Source organism: Equus caballus, chromosome 3 (assembly GCF_041296265.1).
Source record: "Equus caballus isolate H_3958 breed thoroughbred chromosome 3, TB-T2T, whole genome shotgun sequence".
Classification (NCBI taxonomy): Eukaryota; Metazoa; Chordata; class Mammalia; order Perissodactyla; family Equidae; genus Equus; species Equus caballus.
This window is the reverse complement of record NC_091686.1, coordinates 7,717,706-7,736,270: the sequence shown is the minus strand read 5'-3', so window position 1 is coordinate 7,736,270 and position 18,565 is coordinate 7,717,706. Positions and strand designations below refer to the sequence as shown.

The following is an 18,565-nucleotide window of genomic DNA, read 5'->3' as shown; positions in this document are numbered from 1 at the left end:
CATGGAGTTTTTAGGCTCATAATAAACTCATATTTCACAAAATGTTGTAATAGGGAGATTCATGAGATTACACACACTTCCTCTAATATTAATTAGAAAACACTGGAAAATATACTGTGGCTCACAGCACATCCTGTCTTTGTCTTACAGCATTAAACAGCTGGCTTGCCATATACTCTTTCTCTATGCAATTGCAGTGACTATGTAAACTTTTCAAATCTATAGGAGCATTTCTGAACATAGCAAAACATTTTTGTTACCTAGAAGATATAACTACTATTTGCTCTATCGGTTATCAAAATACTATTTTCAATATTGAACTTGAATAGGGTAACTGGTTCTGCAGCTCCCTCCCAGAGAGGAGGCCAAGGTCTATTAGTCAATGGGTTCTGCAAATCCCTAACAGGGTGAAACAGAATGAACTGCAATAAGAGGGGCACATGGGGCTACACTTTTCATACCAGAGAGTTCAAAGGGAACATTCTAAATAGTTTAAACCAGATCATAAAAGCACAAAGGAGTGTTTTTACCTTTTTAAAAAAATTACATACCCAGAAGATAAAGGTAGATCTAGGGTTTAAGTGTTTAAAATTCAGTGACAGTCACAACTGCTACTCTACAAGTCAATTCATATTTCACGTGAGCAGTTGTGACCACCACATATCAGTATGACCCAGCGACGTCACCCTTCCTGTACGCAGGGAGCAGGGCTGACCACGCCGAGACACTCCCGAGTGGGGAGGCAGATGTGTGCTGACCCACACTGACTATCGCTTGGTCTCCTCCTGTGACCAATACACATATTTCTGAGTCAACTGTTCTTGAAAAGACAAAACCAGATGAACTAAATGGGAGATAAATTCACACCCCTAGCTTCTTTAACAAACACCACCTAGGTTCTAGAGCTGAGCATTAACGAAAGCAGAGAAAATAAACATACAGGATTTCAGGGGTCTTTTGGACACCTTTATGAAAGTGTAGTGACTTTAAAATATGCTTACTTCAACTTCCGGCTAATTTTGGTAAATTCCACCAGCCCAGCTTCCATGGGCAACGTGAGCTGTCCTGCTGAAATCATCAGTCGGCAGTCCTCGTAGGTGTGGTCTGTTACTGGAATCCCCAGAGCTCTAAGAGGATGAAAAAGCAAATAATTCAATGTTTTTGAAAAAGGGAATGATTTTCTCATGAGGCCCGAACTGGTCAACAAACAACAGTCAATGGAAAAGTATTTACTCCCTTTTAAACCAGTAGCTTTGGCTTCTTATTGCCAAAGAGACATATTTCTCTACTTCACAGACCTACTGTGGCCACGTTAATCTCCTTGTGTCTGCATGCTTCTGTGAGCTGATCATTTTTGAGTTGTGTTTTAACTATAACAATAATAACAGTTGGCTTCAGTCGATGGAAAATAATGAGAAGACTCAGGTTGAAGCCCTGGTGGAGTCTTTACCAGCTGTGGACCTTCTGGCATTTAAAGTAAGCTCCTCTTTTCTCATGTGGACACTGGAGTAATTCCTTACTCCAGAGGATTATTCTAAGGACAAACTCATTATAAAATGCCAGCGGAAGTACCGTCACAAAAGATGAATGGCGTCTGTACATACTGTAAGGGAACAATCTATTCAACTCACTAGCCATCTGCATTTTTACATCTTTTAAAACTGAGGATCACCTTCTCGCTACATAGCAATCTTCTAAAAATACCGAAGAGAATCCATAAGAAGCTCATATTTCTTCCAAACCTAAACATCCTCCATCCTCAAAGGAGACCATAAGCCCCTCCACCTCCTTCCTGCTCAGAGATCTAATAATAGTGACCTAGATTTGGAAAACACGTATATGAATAAGAACTTGAAAAAACACTGAATACCAAGAAGAAAGGCTGTGTGACACATAAAATCATTTCCTGAAGGTCCTTCCCCACTAAATTTTTATTCAGAAATATTCAGTGAAAATCATAAAATTGTGTCTTCGACGATACTTGATTTCGTTGAGTCATTGCTGAGAACATGAAATTCTCAATGAACGCAAGAATAAGTCACTTTTTTCTATCTGCAATCAGGCTGCTTTTGCTAAATATACATTTTGCTGTAAGGATATATAGGAAAAAAATAAAAATTAAAAATGTTTCAGGAAAATAAAAATTTTAAATAAACCGTACAGCATAACAGTTAAGATCTTGGGCTTAGGTAGCAGGAAATGTGGACTCCAGTCTCAGCCCAGACCCTCACTCCCGGCTACCATCTTGGGCCGACGACGTGCCGCCTGAGTCTCAGTTTCCACGCCTGCCTCAGGAGCTGCCGTGAGGACTAAGACTGACGACACGAGGAAAAGACCTAGCACAGCACTTGGTAAGTACTCAGCAGTACTAGGACCAGCACTGCCTCACATCACTTCGCTCCTCACTATTTTCAAATGCTTTTCTCATGGACTTTCCTACGTGAGTCTCCGAATAACCCCAACCACGAGAAAGGCAGGCAAGGACTACAATTCCCACTTCGCACACGAGGAAAAGGAGCCTGGGAGGGGCTTGTGCAGTGGGGCGCAGCTCCCTGAGGCCTCTCCGACTCCTCTCCCCGGCCCGTGGACCTCCATGCCTCCAAACTCAGAGAAAGCCTGCCAAACAAGTCCGTCCACTGGTTCTAGGCACAAGCTGAGAAGTCAAACTATCTGATATAAATTCTCTCACTTCCTACTACTTATCTTCGTTCCTGGCTTTTGGACATAAGCTAGTATGAAAGCATAAGGAAGAAAACAATAGAAAAGCAAACTTTGTCGCTGGTCTAGAAACTAGATAAAACAAGTAAAGCTAAGTACACAGTAATAACACTTTTTTTTTTGCTCAACGTTTATTCCTTTTTGAAAATGAAGTTATTCTGCTGTGAAATATGAATACGAATATATACGTATATATGTGAATATATATATATTCTTGTATATATACATATATATTAACATGAATATATATGTGTGCATACATATATGTGAAAAATATATATTCTTGCTAGACAGCCAAATTCAGCTATGAAGCTAAATGCAGAGTTCCCACTGAATTTTTACAAGAGATTAACTACTGCTGGCCTATTAGCTCCAAACCTACATGGGGAAGGCCTGAGGGCAGTGTATCTGGAGGAGGGGCACCCCTGGAGGGCGCTGGGGCTGCCTGGGTGGTGGGAAAGTACCACACACATTCCTTCATTACAGGACGAGAGGTGACTTATCCAATTAGACAAGGAGCCAGTTAAAACTCCCTTAAGTGCAGGAAAACATTTGCCTATGTTTTGTAGTTTCTAAATCCTAAGCTGACAGCTATCCCTTAAGGGGGGTGACTTTTTCCCTTTTCTATGCATCTATTGCATTTCCTTGCAAACTTTCTCCTTCCTGGTGCTAGAATCATCCATGCCTTCGGAACACCCAGCCTTGGCAGCTTGGAGGCTGAGGGGACAGCAGGCGGCCCTAATAGGAAGTGCTGAGACCATCTCCAGGCTTTGCCTGAGGCCGATGGGCCAGCCTGGGAGAATCCGCCCCGCAGATGGCACTGGCCGGTCTCTTCAGGTAACTGTACCCTCCTGGCCCCGCTTCCAACAAAGACACATGTCCATTAGTTTGGGGCTGCAGCTGGGGAAATATTTACAAGACTGTCTGACTGACCACGTTCCTGGGCACATTACTGTATTTACCAAAACGAGTTGGGGAATGAGGCCCTCAGAAAAAAAAAAAAAAACAATGAAACCTTAAAACTATGTTAAATGTCGCTTACCAATAATTTTCAAACTATTTACTGATTATAATCACATACAGACACTTACTGAGCCATTAAATTCCGGACTCTATCGGCAAAAAGGACCGGATCATTTCTTTCTTCTTCATTTGGTACTTGAACTGGCATAAACTGAAAGACAAATATATCCTTCCATTACAATCGTTAGGTCTCAAACATTAAATGCTGAATAAATTAATTTATAACCCATCATTATATTAAGCGCCTGCTTTTCTAGTGCAGGTTATATGATGTCAGGGAAAGAACATGGAGGGTGGGCTCAGGAGTCTGTGTCCAAGCCCCAGGTCAGCCTGTGTGTTAACTGGTCCGCCCTCTAACTTTTCTGAACTGCCTCAGCTCTAAAAAGAGGGCTGGGATCCTGGGGTCCTAACCACGAACTACTATCCCTAGGTCATATAGGGAAGTGGATTTAACAGTGTGGGATAGTCAGTGCAAAGATCCTGGGGCATGTGCCTGCAGAATGAGTTAAAAAGAACTGCGTATGTCATCCAACGTATTATTTAATAATAAACATTGCAACTGCTAAAAAAAAAAGTAAAAAATAAATTAAAAAACATTTTAAAGGCACCTCACTAGAAAACAAAAACAAAACAGGGCTATGATCAGCTACTTCCCTGGCTGTTGTGAGGATGAAATGAGCTAACATCTGGAATTCTGGAAGCTTAAAGCTATAGCTACTAAGATCTTATTCTCAGAGCTGCACTTTCTACTTTCACCTCTTTGTGTGAAATATCATTATTATTATCATTATTTTGTCTTTTATAGTTTGTCTTCTCCATCCATTCCCATATCAGCCACATTTTTATCATTTGATCAAACTCTGTTTTGTCATTTCTTCTGCTTTTTTTTTAAACCCTTAGTACTGGCTTTCTAGATTTTGCTTAACACCATGTTTTGCTTTATCATTTAAAAGTTTACTTTTTTCTCCAGTTGATATTCTGTGATGCCTCATTTGTACTGACCTCATTTTTATTTATAGTTTGCTAACATGAACAAGGCTGGGTGTAATTTTTAAATCAGTACATATTTTTTGAGCACCTACTCTACGCCAGGCAAGACTGACAGGCCCCTATTCTGCTCTAAAGGAGATCCACAGAGGATCCAGAGGACAGACAATGCAGCAAGCACTGAGCACTGCTGCCCTTCTTACCAGGTCACAGTCACAGCCCAAGGTCTACCAGATTCTAAAATCTCGTTTTCCCCACTCAACCATCCTTCCCGGAGTATGAAGCAGCGAGGAAATGATTAATTTGTCCAGGGGGCAGGGAAGAGCAGCCAAACAGGTTTTACAGAAGAGCTAATGCTCGATCTTGGCTTTTTAAGGATAAACATGATTTCACCAATAGCTATTATTTGTTGAATTATAACTGTGAAGCAGGCGCCGTGCCAGACGCTCTATAGGCATTATTTCATTTCATTAATCCTCTCGATTTAGTCATAAGGATTTGGAGGTCACAAAGGTGAAACCACTTGCTCAAGATCTCATGGCTCATTTCCATTTGACAAATACTGTTTAGGCTCCTACTGTGTGCCAGGCACTGCACTAAGCCCTGAAGACATAACCACGACGTCCCTGCCCTCAAGAGCTCTCCACGGGGTGGGTAGAGATTTATGACAAGAGGAGCTCAGTCCATCAATAGGAGCTACTGTTCATAAGCACCTACTGTGTGCTGGGTGTTTTATATAATTAAGTCTCAACAATTCCTTGAAGCAAGTTCTACCATTTCCACTTGATAGGTGAAGAAAGGGGCAAGAAGGGAATAAACCTTAGAGTGAAGGCCACACACAAGTGTCAGGGCCACAGTTTGAAAGAAAAAGAGAGGTCTGTAAAAATAACACCACTTATGGACTCACATGGACCTGTTTTCACATCTTGTTACTCATGCTAAGAAGCCTATGGGCAATGGTGACTCAGAGACGAAGTTTGAGCAAGTGGGTAGCGTGACCAGGTCCAAGCTTTTGAGTAGTAACTTCACAGCTGGGGAGTGGATAAATCAAAGAGGAAGGAGCGGGGGAATTGCAGTCAGCCTAGGAGAGACGGTCAGACACGAACGGAGGGAGTGAGGATGTGGAGGACAGCACGGATGAAGTGGCATTTTTAGGGTAAAATGGATGGGCAGGACAGCAGGATGTGCTGCATGTCACTTCACTATCCACACGTCTGTTACTAACATCCTCTCCAGGGAGGCCGTGGCAGGCTGCAGAAAGGGCACTCAGCAGGGCTGCCGCCTTGCTCTGCCGTGTGGTTCCGGGAAAGTCATTCACAGCCTTTACGGGCCTCAGTTCCCACTCCTCGCAGATGAAAAAGTTTGACTAGATGTTCTCCAAGGTCCTTTCCAACTGGAATCCTGTGTCTAGCTTTCCACTTCATGTCCAGTTATTCTTTAAGATGGAAAAATAAACTAAGCCACCAGAGGTCCCCACATCACTTACATATCCAGAGCAATAAACTAGCTTTGCAAATAAATATTTCTAAAAATTCCCTCCATTCTGTTCTAGTAAAATCTCTTATATTTGCTGAGTATGAAATCCAGGGAAGAAAACAGCACGTGAAAATCAATGTTCAGAAAACCTCTAACAAAATAACATAATAAAGTTTTAAATTGCCATATAATTCTTCACTTTTAAAAGAAGCCAAATGATCATTTATAATACACTTGGTTGGTAGGTCATAAAAGCACATCCTGAAAACCCTGAAAATAAGTGGCTGCTACACTATTAAGCAAACATAATCCAGTGAACTGTGGGTTTGGTTCATTCCAGGGCAGGTAATATTGTCCACGACAAGATTTTTAATAATCTCATATTGGCTTGGCATTTTACTCTTGAGGAAAAAAATCCCACTGAGGGCACAAAATAATTAAAAGCCTAGACTTGACACTCACAGCCCTTGGAAGCCCCTAGGCCTCCTGAGAAGCGATTCAGTGGAAATTCTAATAAAAAGTGACCTCTCCTTGGATAAGCCCTTGACCTCTATCCCATGTTTCCCTTTTGTACAAGTCATTCAAGGCTCACAGCAGGAACACATCCTTTACTGGGGAAGGAAGATCAACCAGAGAGAGAGGAATGTGATTGCCATTATCTATTACTGTCCCCGTCCAGGACCCCATGTTCTCCCTTCCACGTTCATCCCCTCTCATTATCCCCAGCATCCACACTGATGACCCATCTGACATCCGGATCTCACTGCCCCTTCGTGTGCCCACAGATAGTCCTCTCACCTCCACGCCCGCCAGGGAAGCAAACATGTCTCCAGCCTCCTCCTCTGACAAGCTCTTCAGTGAGTTCCCCTCATTCTCCATCATTGTCTATCACTTCTCCCCTACCCAGTTCTGCACAGACTGCGACGGCCTGATGGTCACTGCCGCGACCTACAGGGCTCTCTGTATCCACTCCATCCTGGCAACCTCTGGCTGACTCTCTCCACTGGACTTGGGGAGTCAGACACTTCCATATGGCCTGTCACCTAAAATCTTTCACTTCTGCCACTCCCACGGTGCTGACCCCAAACCCTCAGTCACCTCTCCTGATCCTACCTTCCCACTCGTGTTAGAGACCACTGAGGGACACTGAACAAAGGGACGAAACCTTACTGGTTGAAGCTGTTACAAATTCATGTTAACGTTCAGAGGGCTCCTCACAGCTGCTTGAAAATTATGTTACTTCCTAAGATGGTCATACTGCCTCCAGATAGATAGATAGTTTTTTGTTTGCTTTATTTTTGCCAAAGATCTTCCCTTGTCTTTTTAAACTGTGCAGGTGTGCTAAAATATGTGATCTTAATGCTGAGTCTATTTCCTTAATGTGTACGCAACAGGCGAAGATCAAGTTCCTTAAACCGAACCTCGCTGCTGCTCAGCAGCCCTTTTATAGCCTTTTTGGCCTGCTGGCATCATATTTGACTGTTTTAAACACGATCCCTGCTTCTCAGGTTGCAACTCCACTTTTCATCTCTATGGCACTTTGCTTTCAACTTTAGAAAGGAGACAATGCAGGGGTTCAGGGTATGCAACCCCAAAGTATGCCCGTGTGGTATATTGATTATTTTGAGCTGTAGGTACTTGAAGAACAGCAAATGCGGGGACAGGCTTTCTCCGAACTCCCCTTATCCGCCTAAAGTCTGATCCTTCAAAAGGAACTCGGCAGTCACAAATACCCTCCTGGGGAGTTCCACCAGCCAGGGAAGACCGCCTCTTATCAGGGGAGAGCAGACCAGAAGTCGACATTACACCCAGACGAGCTTCATCACACACTATCATCTCTCTCATCTGTTCTCCTAAAGACCCATCTATCTTTCCTAAAAATCATTTACTCTCCCCTAAGTGGCCTCTATCTTCCCTTCCTTCACCCATTAAGAGGGCATATAAGCTTTCAAATCTCACTACTTTTTTGAGTATTCCCTTTTTATTCCTGTGATGCCCTGGTGCACATAATATTAAAAATTAATAAATTTGTATGCCTTTTCACCTGTTGATCCGCCTGTGGTCAGTGCACTTCACAGCGGGGTAGAGGAAAGTCTTTCGTCCCTACAACAGCCCACGTGGACATCTTCAACTCCCTTTTCCACCACACCCAGGCCTGGCTCCACAGCTCCATCCTGTTCCTCGCTTCAACATTCTCTACTCCTACCCCATGCTGACCTGACCCAGCCGAAGAGGAGACTAATTAACGTGTTTCCCACACCAATACCCCCTGTTTGTGCTTTTGGTCCCAGAGCCGCCTACCTCCTCCTGGGCCTTAGACTGCACACAAGATAAAGCCAAAATTCCTCAGCCTATTGTTTAAGACTATCCATTACCCAGAGCCAGTCCTTCACGTGAGGAGACAGTACCAAGAACTGGTTTATTCATTGTTTCCTGACCACATCAAGCACATTCCTTTCTACTAAATAAGTGATGATGAGGAGAAAGATTGATGAGTGATGATACTACGATCCATCTTTTCTTTTTCCCAAGTAACAGAAAAGGATTTTAAAAGATGCATCTTAATAAATGCGTAGTTCCATTTCTTCCCATGATTCTCCCTTTAAGTCTTCAGAAAGAGAAAATGCAAAAGAATGAAGGTATTTATGGGCATTGGCTGTTTCCTTCCCAAAAATCTAGATGATAAGGGAAATAAAAGTTAACGCTTCCTGAACACTTACCACGTGTCAGCACAAAGGTAACCTTATGAAACCCACACAGCCCTATAAAATAGGTCCTCTTATCCCCCCATTTACCAGTAAGACCACAGGCTTAGAGAGGCTTAAGGAATCTGCTCCAGCACATCCAGGTAGGTAGTAGCAGAACAGAAACAAAAGCCCCAGCTAATCCTCTTTGCAAACACTCCATCTCTAGATTACTATTTACAAATTCCAGAACTCTAGCAAGTTCCTGGAGAAACTAGTTTTGTTAGAACAAGTACATATGAGGCGTGGGGGAGGGGGGTGTCTTTGTGCTATGGAGGTTTTCTAAAAGGCTCACTTTAGATTCAAAACTACAAATCATTTGAATGTTTCTGGAGATTTAAATAAACTCTATAAATGTATTTGAACCTTCCCTAAGCAATTAGTTCTTTGGAGATTTTAAAAGTGATATAAATCTATTGGTGTTGACCACAACACTCATTATTAATTACAATCCTTTTCTAAACCAGAATTTTTTTAAATAATAATTTTAAAAAGTTTCTATTATTAAGACAATGAATTGCCCATCACAAAGTATTGCAGGTCTAATGGTGGCCGCTAGAAGCTCACTAGAAGCTTTGCAAAGGAATTTTCCTAAAGCAAAATATGTCTCTATGCCTACAGACAAGTCATTTTTATGTATCTGTATTATAACAGATGGCTTTAAAGTCAACATGCTTTGAATGCAAATTGAGCTATAGTCTATGAAGAAGGAAACTGACGCTGCAGTCAACGTGCACGCCATGTTTCCATTCATAAACTAGCTGCGCCCACATAGTGCTACATAGTCTGACTGGATGTACTCTCTCTCATGAGATAAACCAGCAGGCTCTTAATTTATATCATATGGTGAGATGTTCTCTACTAGTTATCTTATTTCCTACGCCCTTAAACCATATGCTTATTAAGGATACTTGTGACATAGTTGGCTGATAAAAGTAATCACTACAAGACTCCTTAAGGACACCCATGATGCCACATTATGATTCAAAGAATAACTTTCAGTAGAACCATTCTGCAGACCCACATGCATCATCATTCAAGGATGCCAGGAGACCAATCACACTGGGCATGAGGTTTGGAATTTATTGTATTTTTTAAATCCAAGAGTCAAGAAAATGATAACCTTTCGAAAGATAAGCCTCTGTATTGGGGAAACGGAGAGGCAGGGTGGAGAGGCTTTAAGGAAATATTCCACAATATCACATTCTCTAGATTTTAGCTATCTGATGATTCTGGGAATTCAAGAGTCTGATAATCATCATTAATGAAGGGAGAGCTGCGAAACTAAGGGAAACTGCAGCCAACATATTGAGATGTCTTGTGACTCATGACAGCAGAGTATCTAAAGGGCACTTTAATAATCCACTCCATAAAACTAAGACCACGGTCTCCCGAAATACATCTTGAATGAGGTTTACCTAATTAATAATCAAGAAGTTCTAAAAACATACATTAAAAATAATAACTAGGCTCTCCACCAATTTTAAAGAAATAGGAAAGAGAGGAAAGTGCTTGTGAACAACCAAGATAATCGAATTTGAAGCAACTAAGTGCACTGAGACTTCTAACTAAGCTACACGTGGGGCCGCTCAGGCTGGGTCCCCTCAGACGTGGTGGAAAGGCTGGAGGCCCAGACACAGCGCCCAGCTCTTGAGCCCGTCAGGCCAGGGTGTCCACAGACTTAGTGCCAGAGGACTGCTGGGGCATTTCCAGTTCCATCGGAACAGTGGGGAATCAAAAGATCCAAAAATGGTAACATAGTTAGCAGTCCTCTGGATGTCAGGTAGCATCATAAATCTAAAATAAATACAATTAAATAAGGATACTCAATTTGAAGTCCACAACTTATCCTCTTGCTCTGCACCACACCCTAACCCGTCAGATCGCCACGCATCCAGCCACTAAACTGGTTCAAAGTGGTTCAAAGCCATTTTGTTTGTGAAGTTATCGAACAAAGGATACATTCTTTTCTTTGCCAGAAAATATTATCCAAACAGGTCTAAGAAGCAGCTGGAGAATGCAAATATTGTAATTGAAAAAAAAGAAAGCAAGCAAGCCTGGATACAGGAAGGAAATGTGGTAACAGTAGTCAGGGCAAAAAAATGAGGAATTTGCACACCTTTGTTGTAATACAGTTTGGCCACTGAGACACCCGCTAGACAAAAAATTACAGTTCTGTGTGCATGCTATGGACCGGTCTACGCACATTCTTTGTGGATTTGTACAGATATACGCACACACGCAATCTTCCGAATTTGCAGAGAAGATATAGCATGGCTGTTTTAAGTTGGGTTTTTCCTGTTCTTTTAGAGAAAGGAAACAGGGCTAGACTATCTGAACAGCTATCAAAGAAGGAACTGCAGTGCTCAGAGTGCTTAGAAACAATATGATACAGGGCTTTCTGAAGTGTATTCTGTAGAACATTGGCTCCAAGGAATATCCAGAGAAAAGGGGGTTTTGTCGTCAAACATTTCAAAGGCACTGAGAAGTCTTGAGAAAAGAAATTTGATTCATTTTGTTTATCTTGGTACTTCCTAAACGGATTAGGACGTGGATGAGTTTTTTCTCTAGAAATATCTAAGTATACTCCAAGAACTAGCGTCTTTTGGTCACACTGAGAGATACGGAGCTGGTTTTAAAAGTGGGGCGGTGTGGCACATAATTAATAAACAGATATTTCAAGGCAGGCAGACAACCTGCAAGTCTCAAGAAGAATTCCACTGAAGTTAAACTCATTCTGAAATACAGTTTGCCCTCCTGTGCTTTGGTATTGCTGACAACCTCGAAATGGCTGAACGACGAGGCTATTCAGCAAAATTAAATCATATTCTCGTCACTTAAATTCCACAGTTGTGTCAGGTGGAGTACTGGCCCCCACGTAAGACTCTGAACCACATATGCAGACTTAAGGTTTTCATTGCACAATCCATGGATGCCGTTGGAAAATCCAGCAAGAGCTGGGGACCCACTATTCTGGTCCTCTCTTCAGAGGCTATCTGAGGGTATTACCAAAACCAACCAGATTCTGAGTTCAGGGGTCCATTCTGCATCATTCCTAGAATCTAAGAGTCGTGCTGGAACCAGCCTTCAGAGTCTTAAAAATCTGGTCAGAATTTTCAGGAAGATCTAATTACTCCCCGACTCCCCACCTGCCACGGCATCTCAGACGGGAAGACTGCCCTGTGGAGGGCGGCACGAGCTGCCCCCCAGGTATGATTTTCTCAGGCTTTCCACGTGCAGAGTGATTCCAAAAGTGAGGGCCCTGAGCTCGGTGTCTCTCTCAAAACCCCGAGTAGCACTTCTCAGCTTTCACAGAACATACTTTTCCCGGGGTTGTGGGGCTCCCTCTGTCAGCATGTGAAGGCACACCACTCGGCTTGGCAGAGGTCAGCATAAAACGAAGCAAAAGACAGGAGCAGGCGATGCTACTCTGCCAGCCAGGCGGTTACATGCTGGAAGTTCCCAGCAGTTCTGAAGAGTTTCCCAATATAATTCCAAGGGCTTCATCTGACAACCTGGCTTCAGATAGGCAGTTTGTGAAAGACCAGGCTCATGTTAAATGTGGTGGATTTAACTTCTAACCTTTATACACCTGGTCTCCCTAGACTAGAAATTCAAAACAAAAGGAAAAGCCAGATCTCAAGTTCCAAGGCTACATTTTGAATGACTTACCTCAACTTCCACCCTTGTGAAGGGCTGGCAGAAAGTAAGCATACAAAGCTGAATGCTGAAGAGAAAAAAAGAGAAGGCCATCTTTATACGGTAACGCAGTACCATCTAATGTTACTCAACAATCCTTTCTTTACGCACAAGCACCCCGGCGTCACACGTCATTTGCATTTTGCATTTATAGGTGCTACACTGCAGCTATGACACTTCTTGGGCTCAGACAACCATTCCTGATAGTTGAAAGTTAAACCACCCAACGCAATACCAAGTATGTATTTGTGAGTCAGAGCTGCAGACTAAACCCCACATTTGAATCTCCTTGACAATTCACACTCACAGGCCTAAGTCCCCAGAGAAACTACCCAAGGCCCCATTTTAAGGTACGTAAATGTGTTTACAGGAAACTCCTGAGTAGATTACATGACTCAACTCTTTTCTGATATCAAAAAAAAAAAAAAAATCAGTGGGTCTTCCCTTAAAAGCAGAAACTTTATCATAATTGTCCCACTTACTAATAAATGTTTTAGTTACGGGGAAATTTCCTGAAGAGTTTTAAACTTCATTGTAAAGCCAGACAAAGGCTTTCTTTCAAGTGGTTGTAACCAATCCCCTCAAAGATAATTTTGGGAACAGCTGTTCCTACTTGCAGATTTTTGGTATATATTTAGACTCCCTGATAAGATTTCTGTAGGATTTTTATTTAGCCTCATTTAGACAGATGACCCAGAAATCTCAAACGGGAATAGATGACATATTTAAGAAAACAATCAACCAACCTTTTTTTGCTATTAAGAAATTAAAATATGATTTATCTGTAAAAATTACTTGAAGAGATTTACCTAAGACAAGCAATTTAGGAATTGAAACAAGAGATTTAAGGAAAGAATTTAGGAAATAGATTTACCAATTCCATAATTAATTATGAATTGCTCATATAAGTACTGGTTCTCAAACTTTCCATCTGAAAGGGAAAAAATCTTTCACTACCAACCCCAAGCAAACAAGTCAATCCATATTATTTACCATAAAGCAAATCAATCTTTATTTATTTAAACTGAGCTTTGGAATTCAGGCATTTGAATAGATAATTCTGTTCTGTAAATTCTGAATGCTGTAAAAAAAAAAAAAAATGAAACCACACATAAGATCTCATTCAACCTGCATTGTCCACATGACACACAAAACAAACACTTTTTCGACTGACACAAAACAGCTTTTCCACAGCCGCCCCTCTCGAAGTTTACTTCCTAAGTTTATCCTCCTCTCCGAGGAAACCTCCTTTGGTGTAGAGTCTCTTCCTTAGAATCGGAGTGGAGAGCAGCAGTGAGAGCAAGGGCAAGCGAGAAAACTGAGTTAGAAGGAACAGACACAGTGCTGAACACGTCACGAAGCAGATCAGACGGTGAAGGTGGAAATGAGGGTTACCACAGGAAACGCAATGTGGCATCTGGACAGAACAAAGTTGGGCCCTTTGAAGATTTTGTGTTTCTTTATACATCCTAAGAAACCTTTAACTATGAAATTTTTTTTCCTCTTTTCTGAATTCTCTCTCCTATTTTCTTTTTCCCTTTATCACACACTTCCCAGGTTAGAAGGCCAGATTAACCAAACCACGCTATTTTCTTTCCCTGATCCCCCTTCCAGAAAAGACTTCTCCTATTTGACGTTCACACCTACCTAGACTACTGCAAAGCCAAAAAGAAAGTCATACTGACTGCACAGTGAACCCAAAGCCACCATCTCCATAAGGAACTTAACTTGTAAAGACGCCATGAACGACACACCTCAGGAAATAGAAATACACTATCCACCCAATTTTTAGGCACTTCTTTTTCTAAAATGCTCTCATACTACTTTTTTTCTCCTAATTTTCCCTTGTATAAAAGCTGAAAACCAGGAATTCAAAATCAGCAGTGACATACAACATGTATTCTTGCCAAATGAATAAACTGATTTCCTGAAGAGCTAAAGATAACATAGCATCCACATCATCTTTGTACGTTCTTTACTTTTGGTGTCATTTACTTAATTTGAATTACCAAGGACTAAAGCATAACAGGAATATAAATGTCTCATATGTTAATAAACATTAACACATGCAATGGGCCCATCAATCACCTGTCCTGATTTAAATTGTTATTTCAAAGCAATTCACACACACACAAAATGGAGAAAATAAATACGCAGTATAAAAAAATCCGACTTTCAGAAGCTGTTTGGATTGTCTAACAAGGATAGAGGGAAGCCCATAATGTACTTGAAGGCAAATAATGATTTCCTTTTAAATATTTCCAAGTGGTTGTCACCTACCCACTGACAATGTTACCCGAACTCTGGATATCACAGCATCAAAAGGCACCAGTGAGTGAGCCCCAGGGCAGCCTCAAACCCCGGTGCTTCACAGGGCTCTCACCAAAAGGCAAACAGGCTCAGACTTTTCCCGTGGAAACTAAACAAAAGACCTTCTTGAGAGAAAGCAAGATTCTACCTGTTCTGTTTTTTCAAAGCCCTATTTCACCTCAGCTGGCTTAATGGTGAAACCGTATTCCTCTCCTCTCTTAAATGTTTGTAGAAACTGCTGATTTTTCGGCCTTTAAAATCCAAGAACGGAACTGAAAGCTCAGTGAGCTATTTTCTCACCTCAAGTCAGACAAATCACAACTATTTCAGCCCATATGACTCAACTGCCCTGGCCTGCTTAAAGCAGGAGTAAAACAACGGTGGAGACACTGCGTGATGCCGAATCTGCGATGCAAGTGAAACTGCAAAATTAAAGCTGAGCAGGATGCAAACTGGGTCACTGGAACGCTTCTTAAGAATTGGGAGATAAACATTTGAGACCCATTAGAACATGACAGACAGCCCGAATTCTGTACATCAGAGACTCTGGTGGTTAACAGGCAGGACAGTTACCCTCTCTCTAGAGACTTCTCAGTCGCAAGATTTAAGGATCTGATTAGAAATCTCTAGTTTTACAAACACAAGGTTTAAAAGTAAATAAATAAATTATCTTTACTTTTCTCCACTAGAATAAAATCTATATATAATGATAACAGATATAAGCAACTTACAATGTATATCCTTGCCACGTCCAAGTCACAGTATCCTACAATAACAAAAGTATTTAAACTGTTAGTCCAGAGAAAAATTACCCCATAATACAAAAACCTTATTTTAATATTGGGATTCATGCACTTTTTCTGAATTAAAAGCAATATGTTGAAAAGTAAAACAAGCATATTACTATTGTTAGACAACAGTGAACTGACCTATGAATGCTCAGATTACGTATCTGCATAGCAAAGATCCACCTTCCTTAGGTAGCCACCCATCTTTTTACAGAACTAAGTTGCTCTGAATTTGTTTTTTTAAATTATTGTGCATGCTTAGCTCTTTTTCTCCTAATATGAACATATCTGGATAACTAATTTGCCTACAAAAACCAGAAGACATCAGTTCTCCAAAAAAAGAGTTATTTACAAAAAAAGATTTAGGAAAAAAGATTAAAGTAGCGCACAGTGGAAGAATGTGAAAAAATGACAAATGCAAACCCATAAGCAGAAACACAACAAATAAAAGTTTGATAGATTTTTTTTAGCCATAGTTGTCTAAGGTTAAGAAACTAGCCATTGAACAGAAAGTTGAATTGATCAAGAAGTCTTAATCTTCAATACACAGATAATTAATATTTACATCTTGCCTTTTTATGCAAATTCTCTAGTAAAGAAGTTTCCTTTTGGAACCAAAACATCCTCCAAAAAAGCTTTCTTTGGGAAAATGGTGGCACAATTAATATCCAGAAGACAACAATATGCCAGCTGGAGCAGAAGAGGCTCTGAGCCAACTGTGGTTCTTCTATAGGATGTTAGGTTCTTTTCAGAAAGTCTCTTATTTAAGCTGCTTGCCAAGAGTCACACAGCTAGCAAGCACTGAGCTAGTAATTAAACACCAAGCCTATCCCAAATTTATGCTACTAATTCAATCCTTCTCCACCAGTAATGACCATGGATTGAATCTGGAAACGTTTCCTTCTAGGCTTAACGAAAATCACAAATTTATGCAACTTTCCTAATATCCAGTCTAATGAGATCCTGAGTCTGAGACTGTATCATCCCATCATAGTGACAATAGAGCAGCAGCTGAGGAAATGTCCTCCTGTAGCTTAGTAAGAGCAAAAACAATAGGTAACATTGATATCAACAAATATGTGCCTATCTTGAAAACTTTCGAAAACTAAATGTGGCAAAGAAAATGAGTCTATCCATCTGCTTCCACCATTTATCTATTCATACCTTTATTCAAATACAAAAAGATGTCCTAGAGAATTTGCGCTGTTTGGGATGGTGCAATTCTTCCCATAGTAAAGTGCTATGCTTACCAGCTTGTTTGGGTATCTGAGGAGGATTGGCTGAACGGGAACTCCTGGAATGAAGGCCCCTGTAGCCACACAGAAATTTTATGACATGTTCTTTATATGAATACAAGTTTTACAATAAAGAAAACATTAATAACAAATGGCACACATATACTGAATGTTTTAAGAGTACACATAAACAATCTGCTATATGTTGGTAAATCCCTAGTGTCTACCAAAATGAGATTTTTAAAATTCAGAATTATGTAAGCAAAATAGTAAATGTATCTAAGTCACTTAAAATATTTATTAGTTTACATCTCCACTTGTTTTCATTTTCCAAATTCCTATTATTCAACAGGATTTTTTTTAAAAAAGTAATGATAAAATCAAGACAAAGGGAAAATAAGGAGAAGAAAATCTAGGTGAAACCAAGTGCTTAAAGCAAGAGCTAGCACACTTGCTGGAAGTCAGTTCTAACTTTGGCTGAGCATTCCAGCAGCCAACACAAAAATGTCTTAAAGTGTCACCAATTACCATGAAATTACACATTACTATGAAATTCATGACTTCATAATATTAAAAAAAGGAGTGAACTCTAGAAGGCATTTGAAGGCATTATAATGAAAACTGAAATCGGTTTCCTACTTGATGACACAGGACCCCAGCTGTCTGTGAGGGGATCCTTGGAAGAAAAGAAAAATCTGCCAGTGGTTCCTGCTCAAACAACAGACACAGACAGACAGACAGACAGACAGGCACACACACACACAGAAACACACACACACCCCCCAGGACACTCCAAGGAAGAAGGGGTTATGATACCAAAAGAGAAAGTAAAAGAGTAGATTCACAACATTTAAAACTTTTAATCAGAAAAGAAGAAAAGCTCAGAGCAAACTAACAAGTCATTGTGTGTATTACTGTCAAATCATTTGAGAAACCTTCCACACTACTTTGTCATGATACATAATTTAATTTCTCTCACCTGGTTTAAAAGTAATCAAACAGGAACGATTAGTACAAGTACCTTCTGGGAAAACTAGCATCTTGGGAGAAAAGGAAAAGATTTAACATTTCAGTCTAATTAATAGATTACCTCTTTACTTGCTTTCTTATGATTTCACAAATAGCTGCCAGTCTTTACAAAACAAAAATGACATAAAAGGCTAACACTTGACTAATGAAAGCTAGAATTAGACTATTCGGTTTTCCTCTAAAAGAAGTGGAGTCTGGTCATTAAGATAATTAGAAAATGGATTAAAACTTTGAATAGGGAATACACTTAGTAAATGTTTCTTAATGATGATGCTATGATCTGAATAACTTTAAAAGAGGACACAGACCCTAAGTGATGGTCAAAGCGTACATTAAATCCTGTCTTCTACTCCTGGACATCCTTAACCAAATCGTTCCCTACTTCTGTGTTTTAGTTTTCCTACTAACTGCTATTCACTCCTACAACATATAGTTTAGGGAAGTATGGAGGACAAAGGGGGAAATGCTTACAATAGGCCTTATGCTTATTTGAATTAGTTGACATATGGAATACAATTTAATTTTTTTTGAGGAAGCGTTTTTAGCTTTTAACATA

General features: G+C 40.5%; 1 protein-coding gene across 1 annotated transcript in view; it reads right to left on the bottom strand.

The window, feature by feature from the left end:
• LPCAT2 (lysophosphatidylcholine acyltransferase 2) overlaps positions 1–18,565 on the bottom strand; it is a 64,413-nt gene that overhangs the window by 29,115 nt on the left and 16,733 nt on the right. Inside the window, exons 5-10 of the mRNA XM_023637009.2 lie at positions 17,960–18,020; positions 16,996–17,054; positions 15,689–15,723; positions 12,621–12,675; positions 3,810–3,892; positions 1,002–1,127 (exon numbers count right to left, since the gene is read on the bottom strand). Of these exons, the coding sequence (XP_023492777.1) occupies positions 1,002–1,127; positions 3,810–3,892; positions 12,621–12,675; positions 15,689–15,723; positions 16,996–17,054; positions 17,960–18,020 (419 nt within the window). The remainder of the gene's footprint in view (positions 1–1,001; positions 1,128–3,809; positions 3,893–12,620; positions 12,676–15,688; positions 15,724–16,995; positions 17,055–17,959; positions 18,021–18,565) is intronic.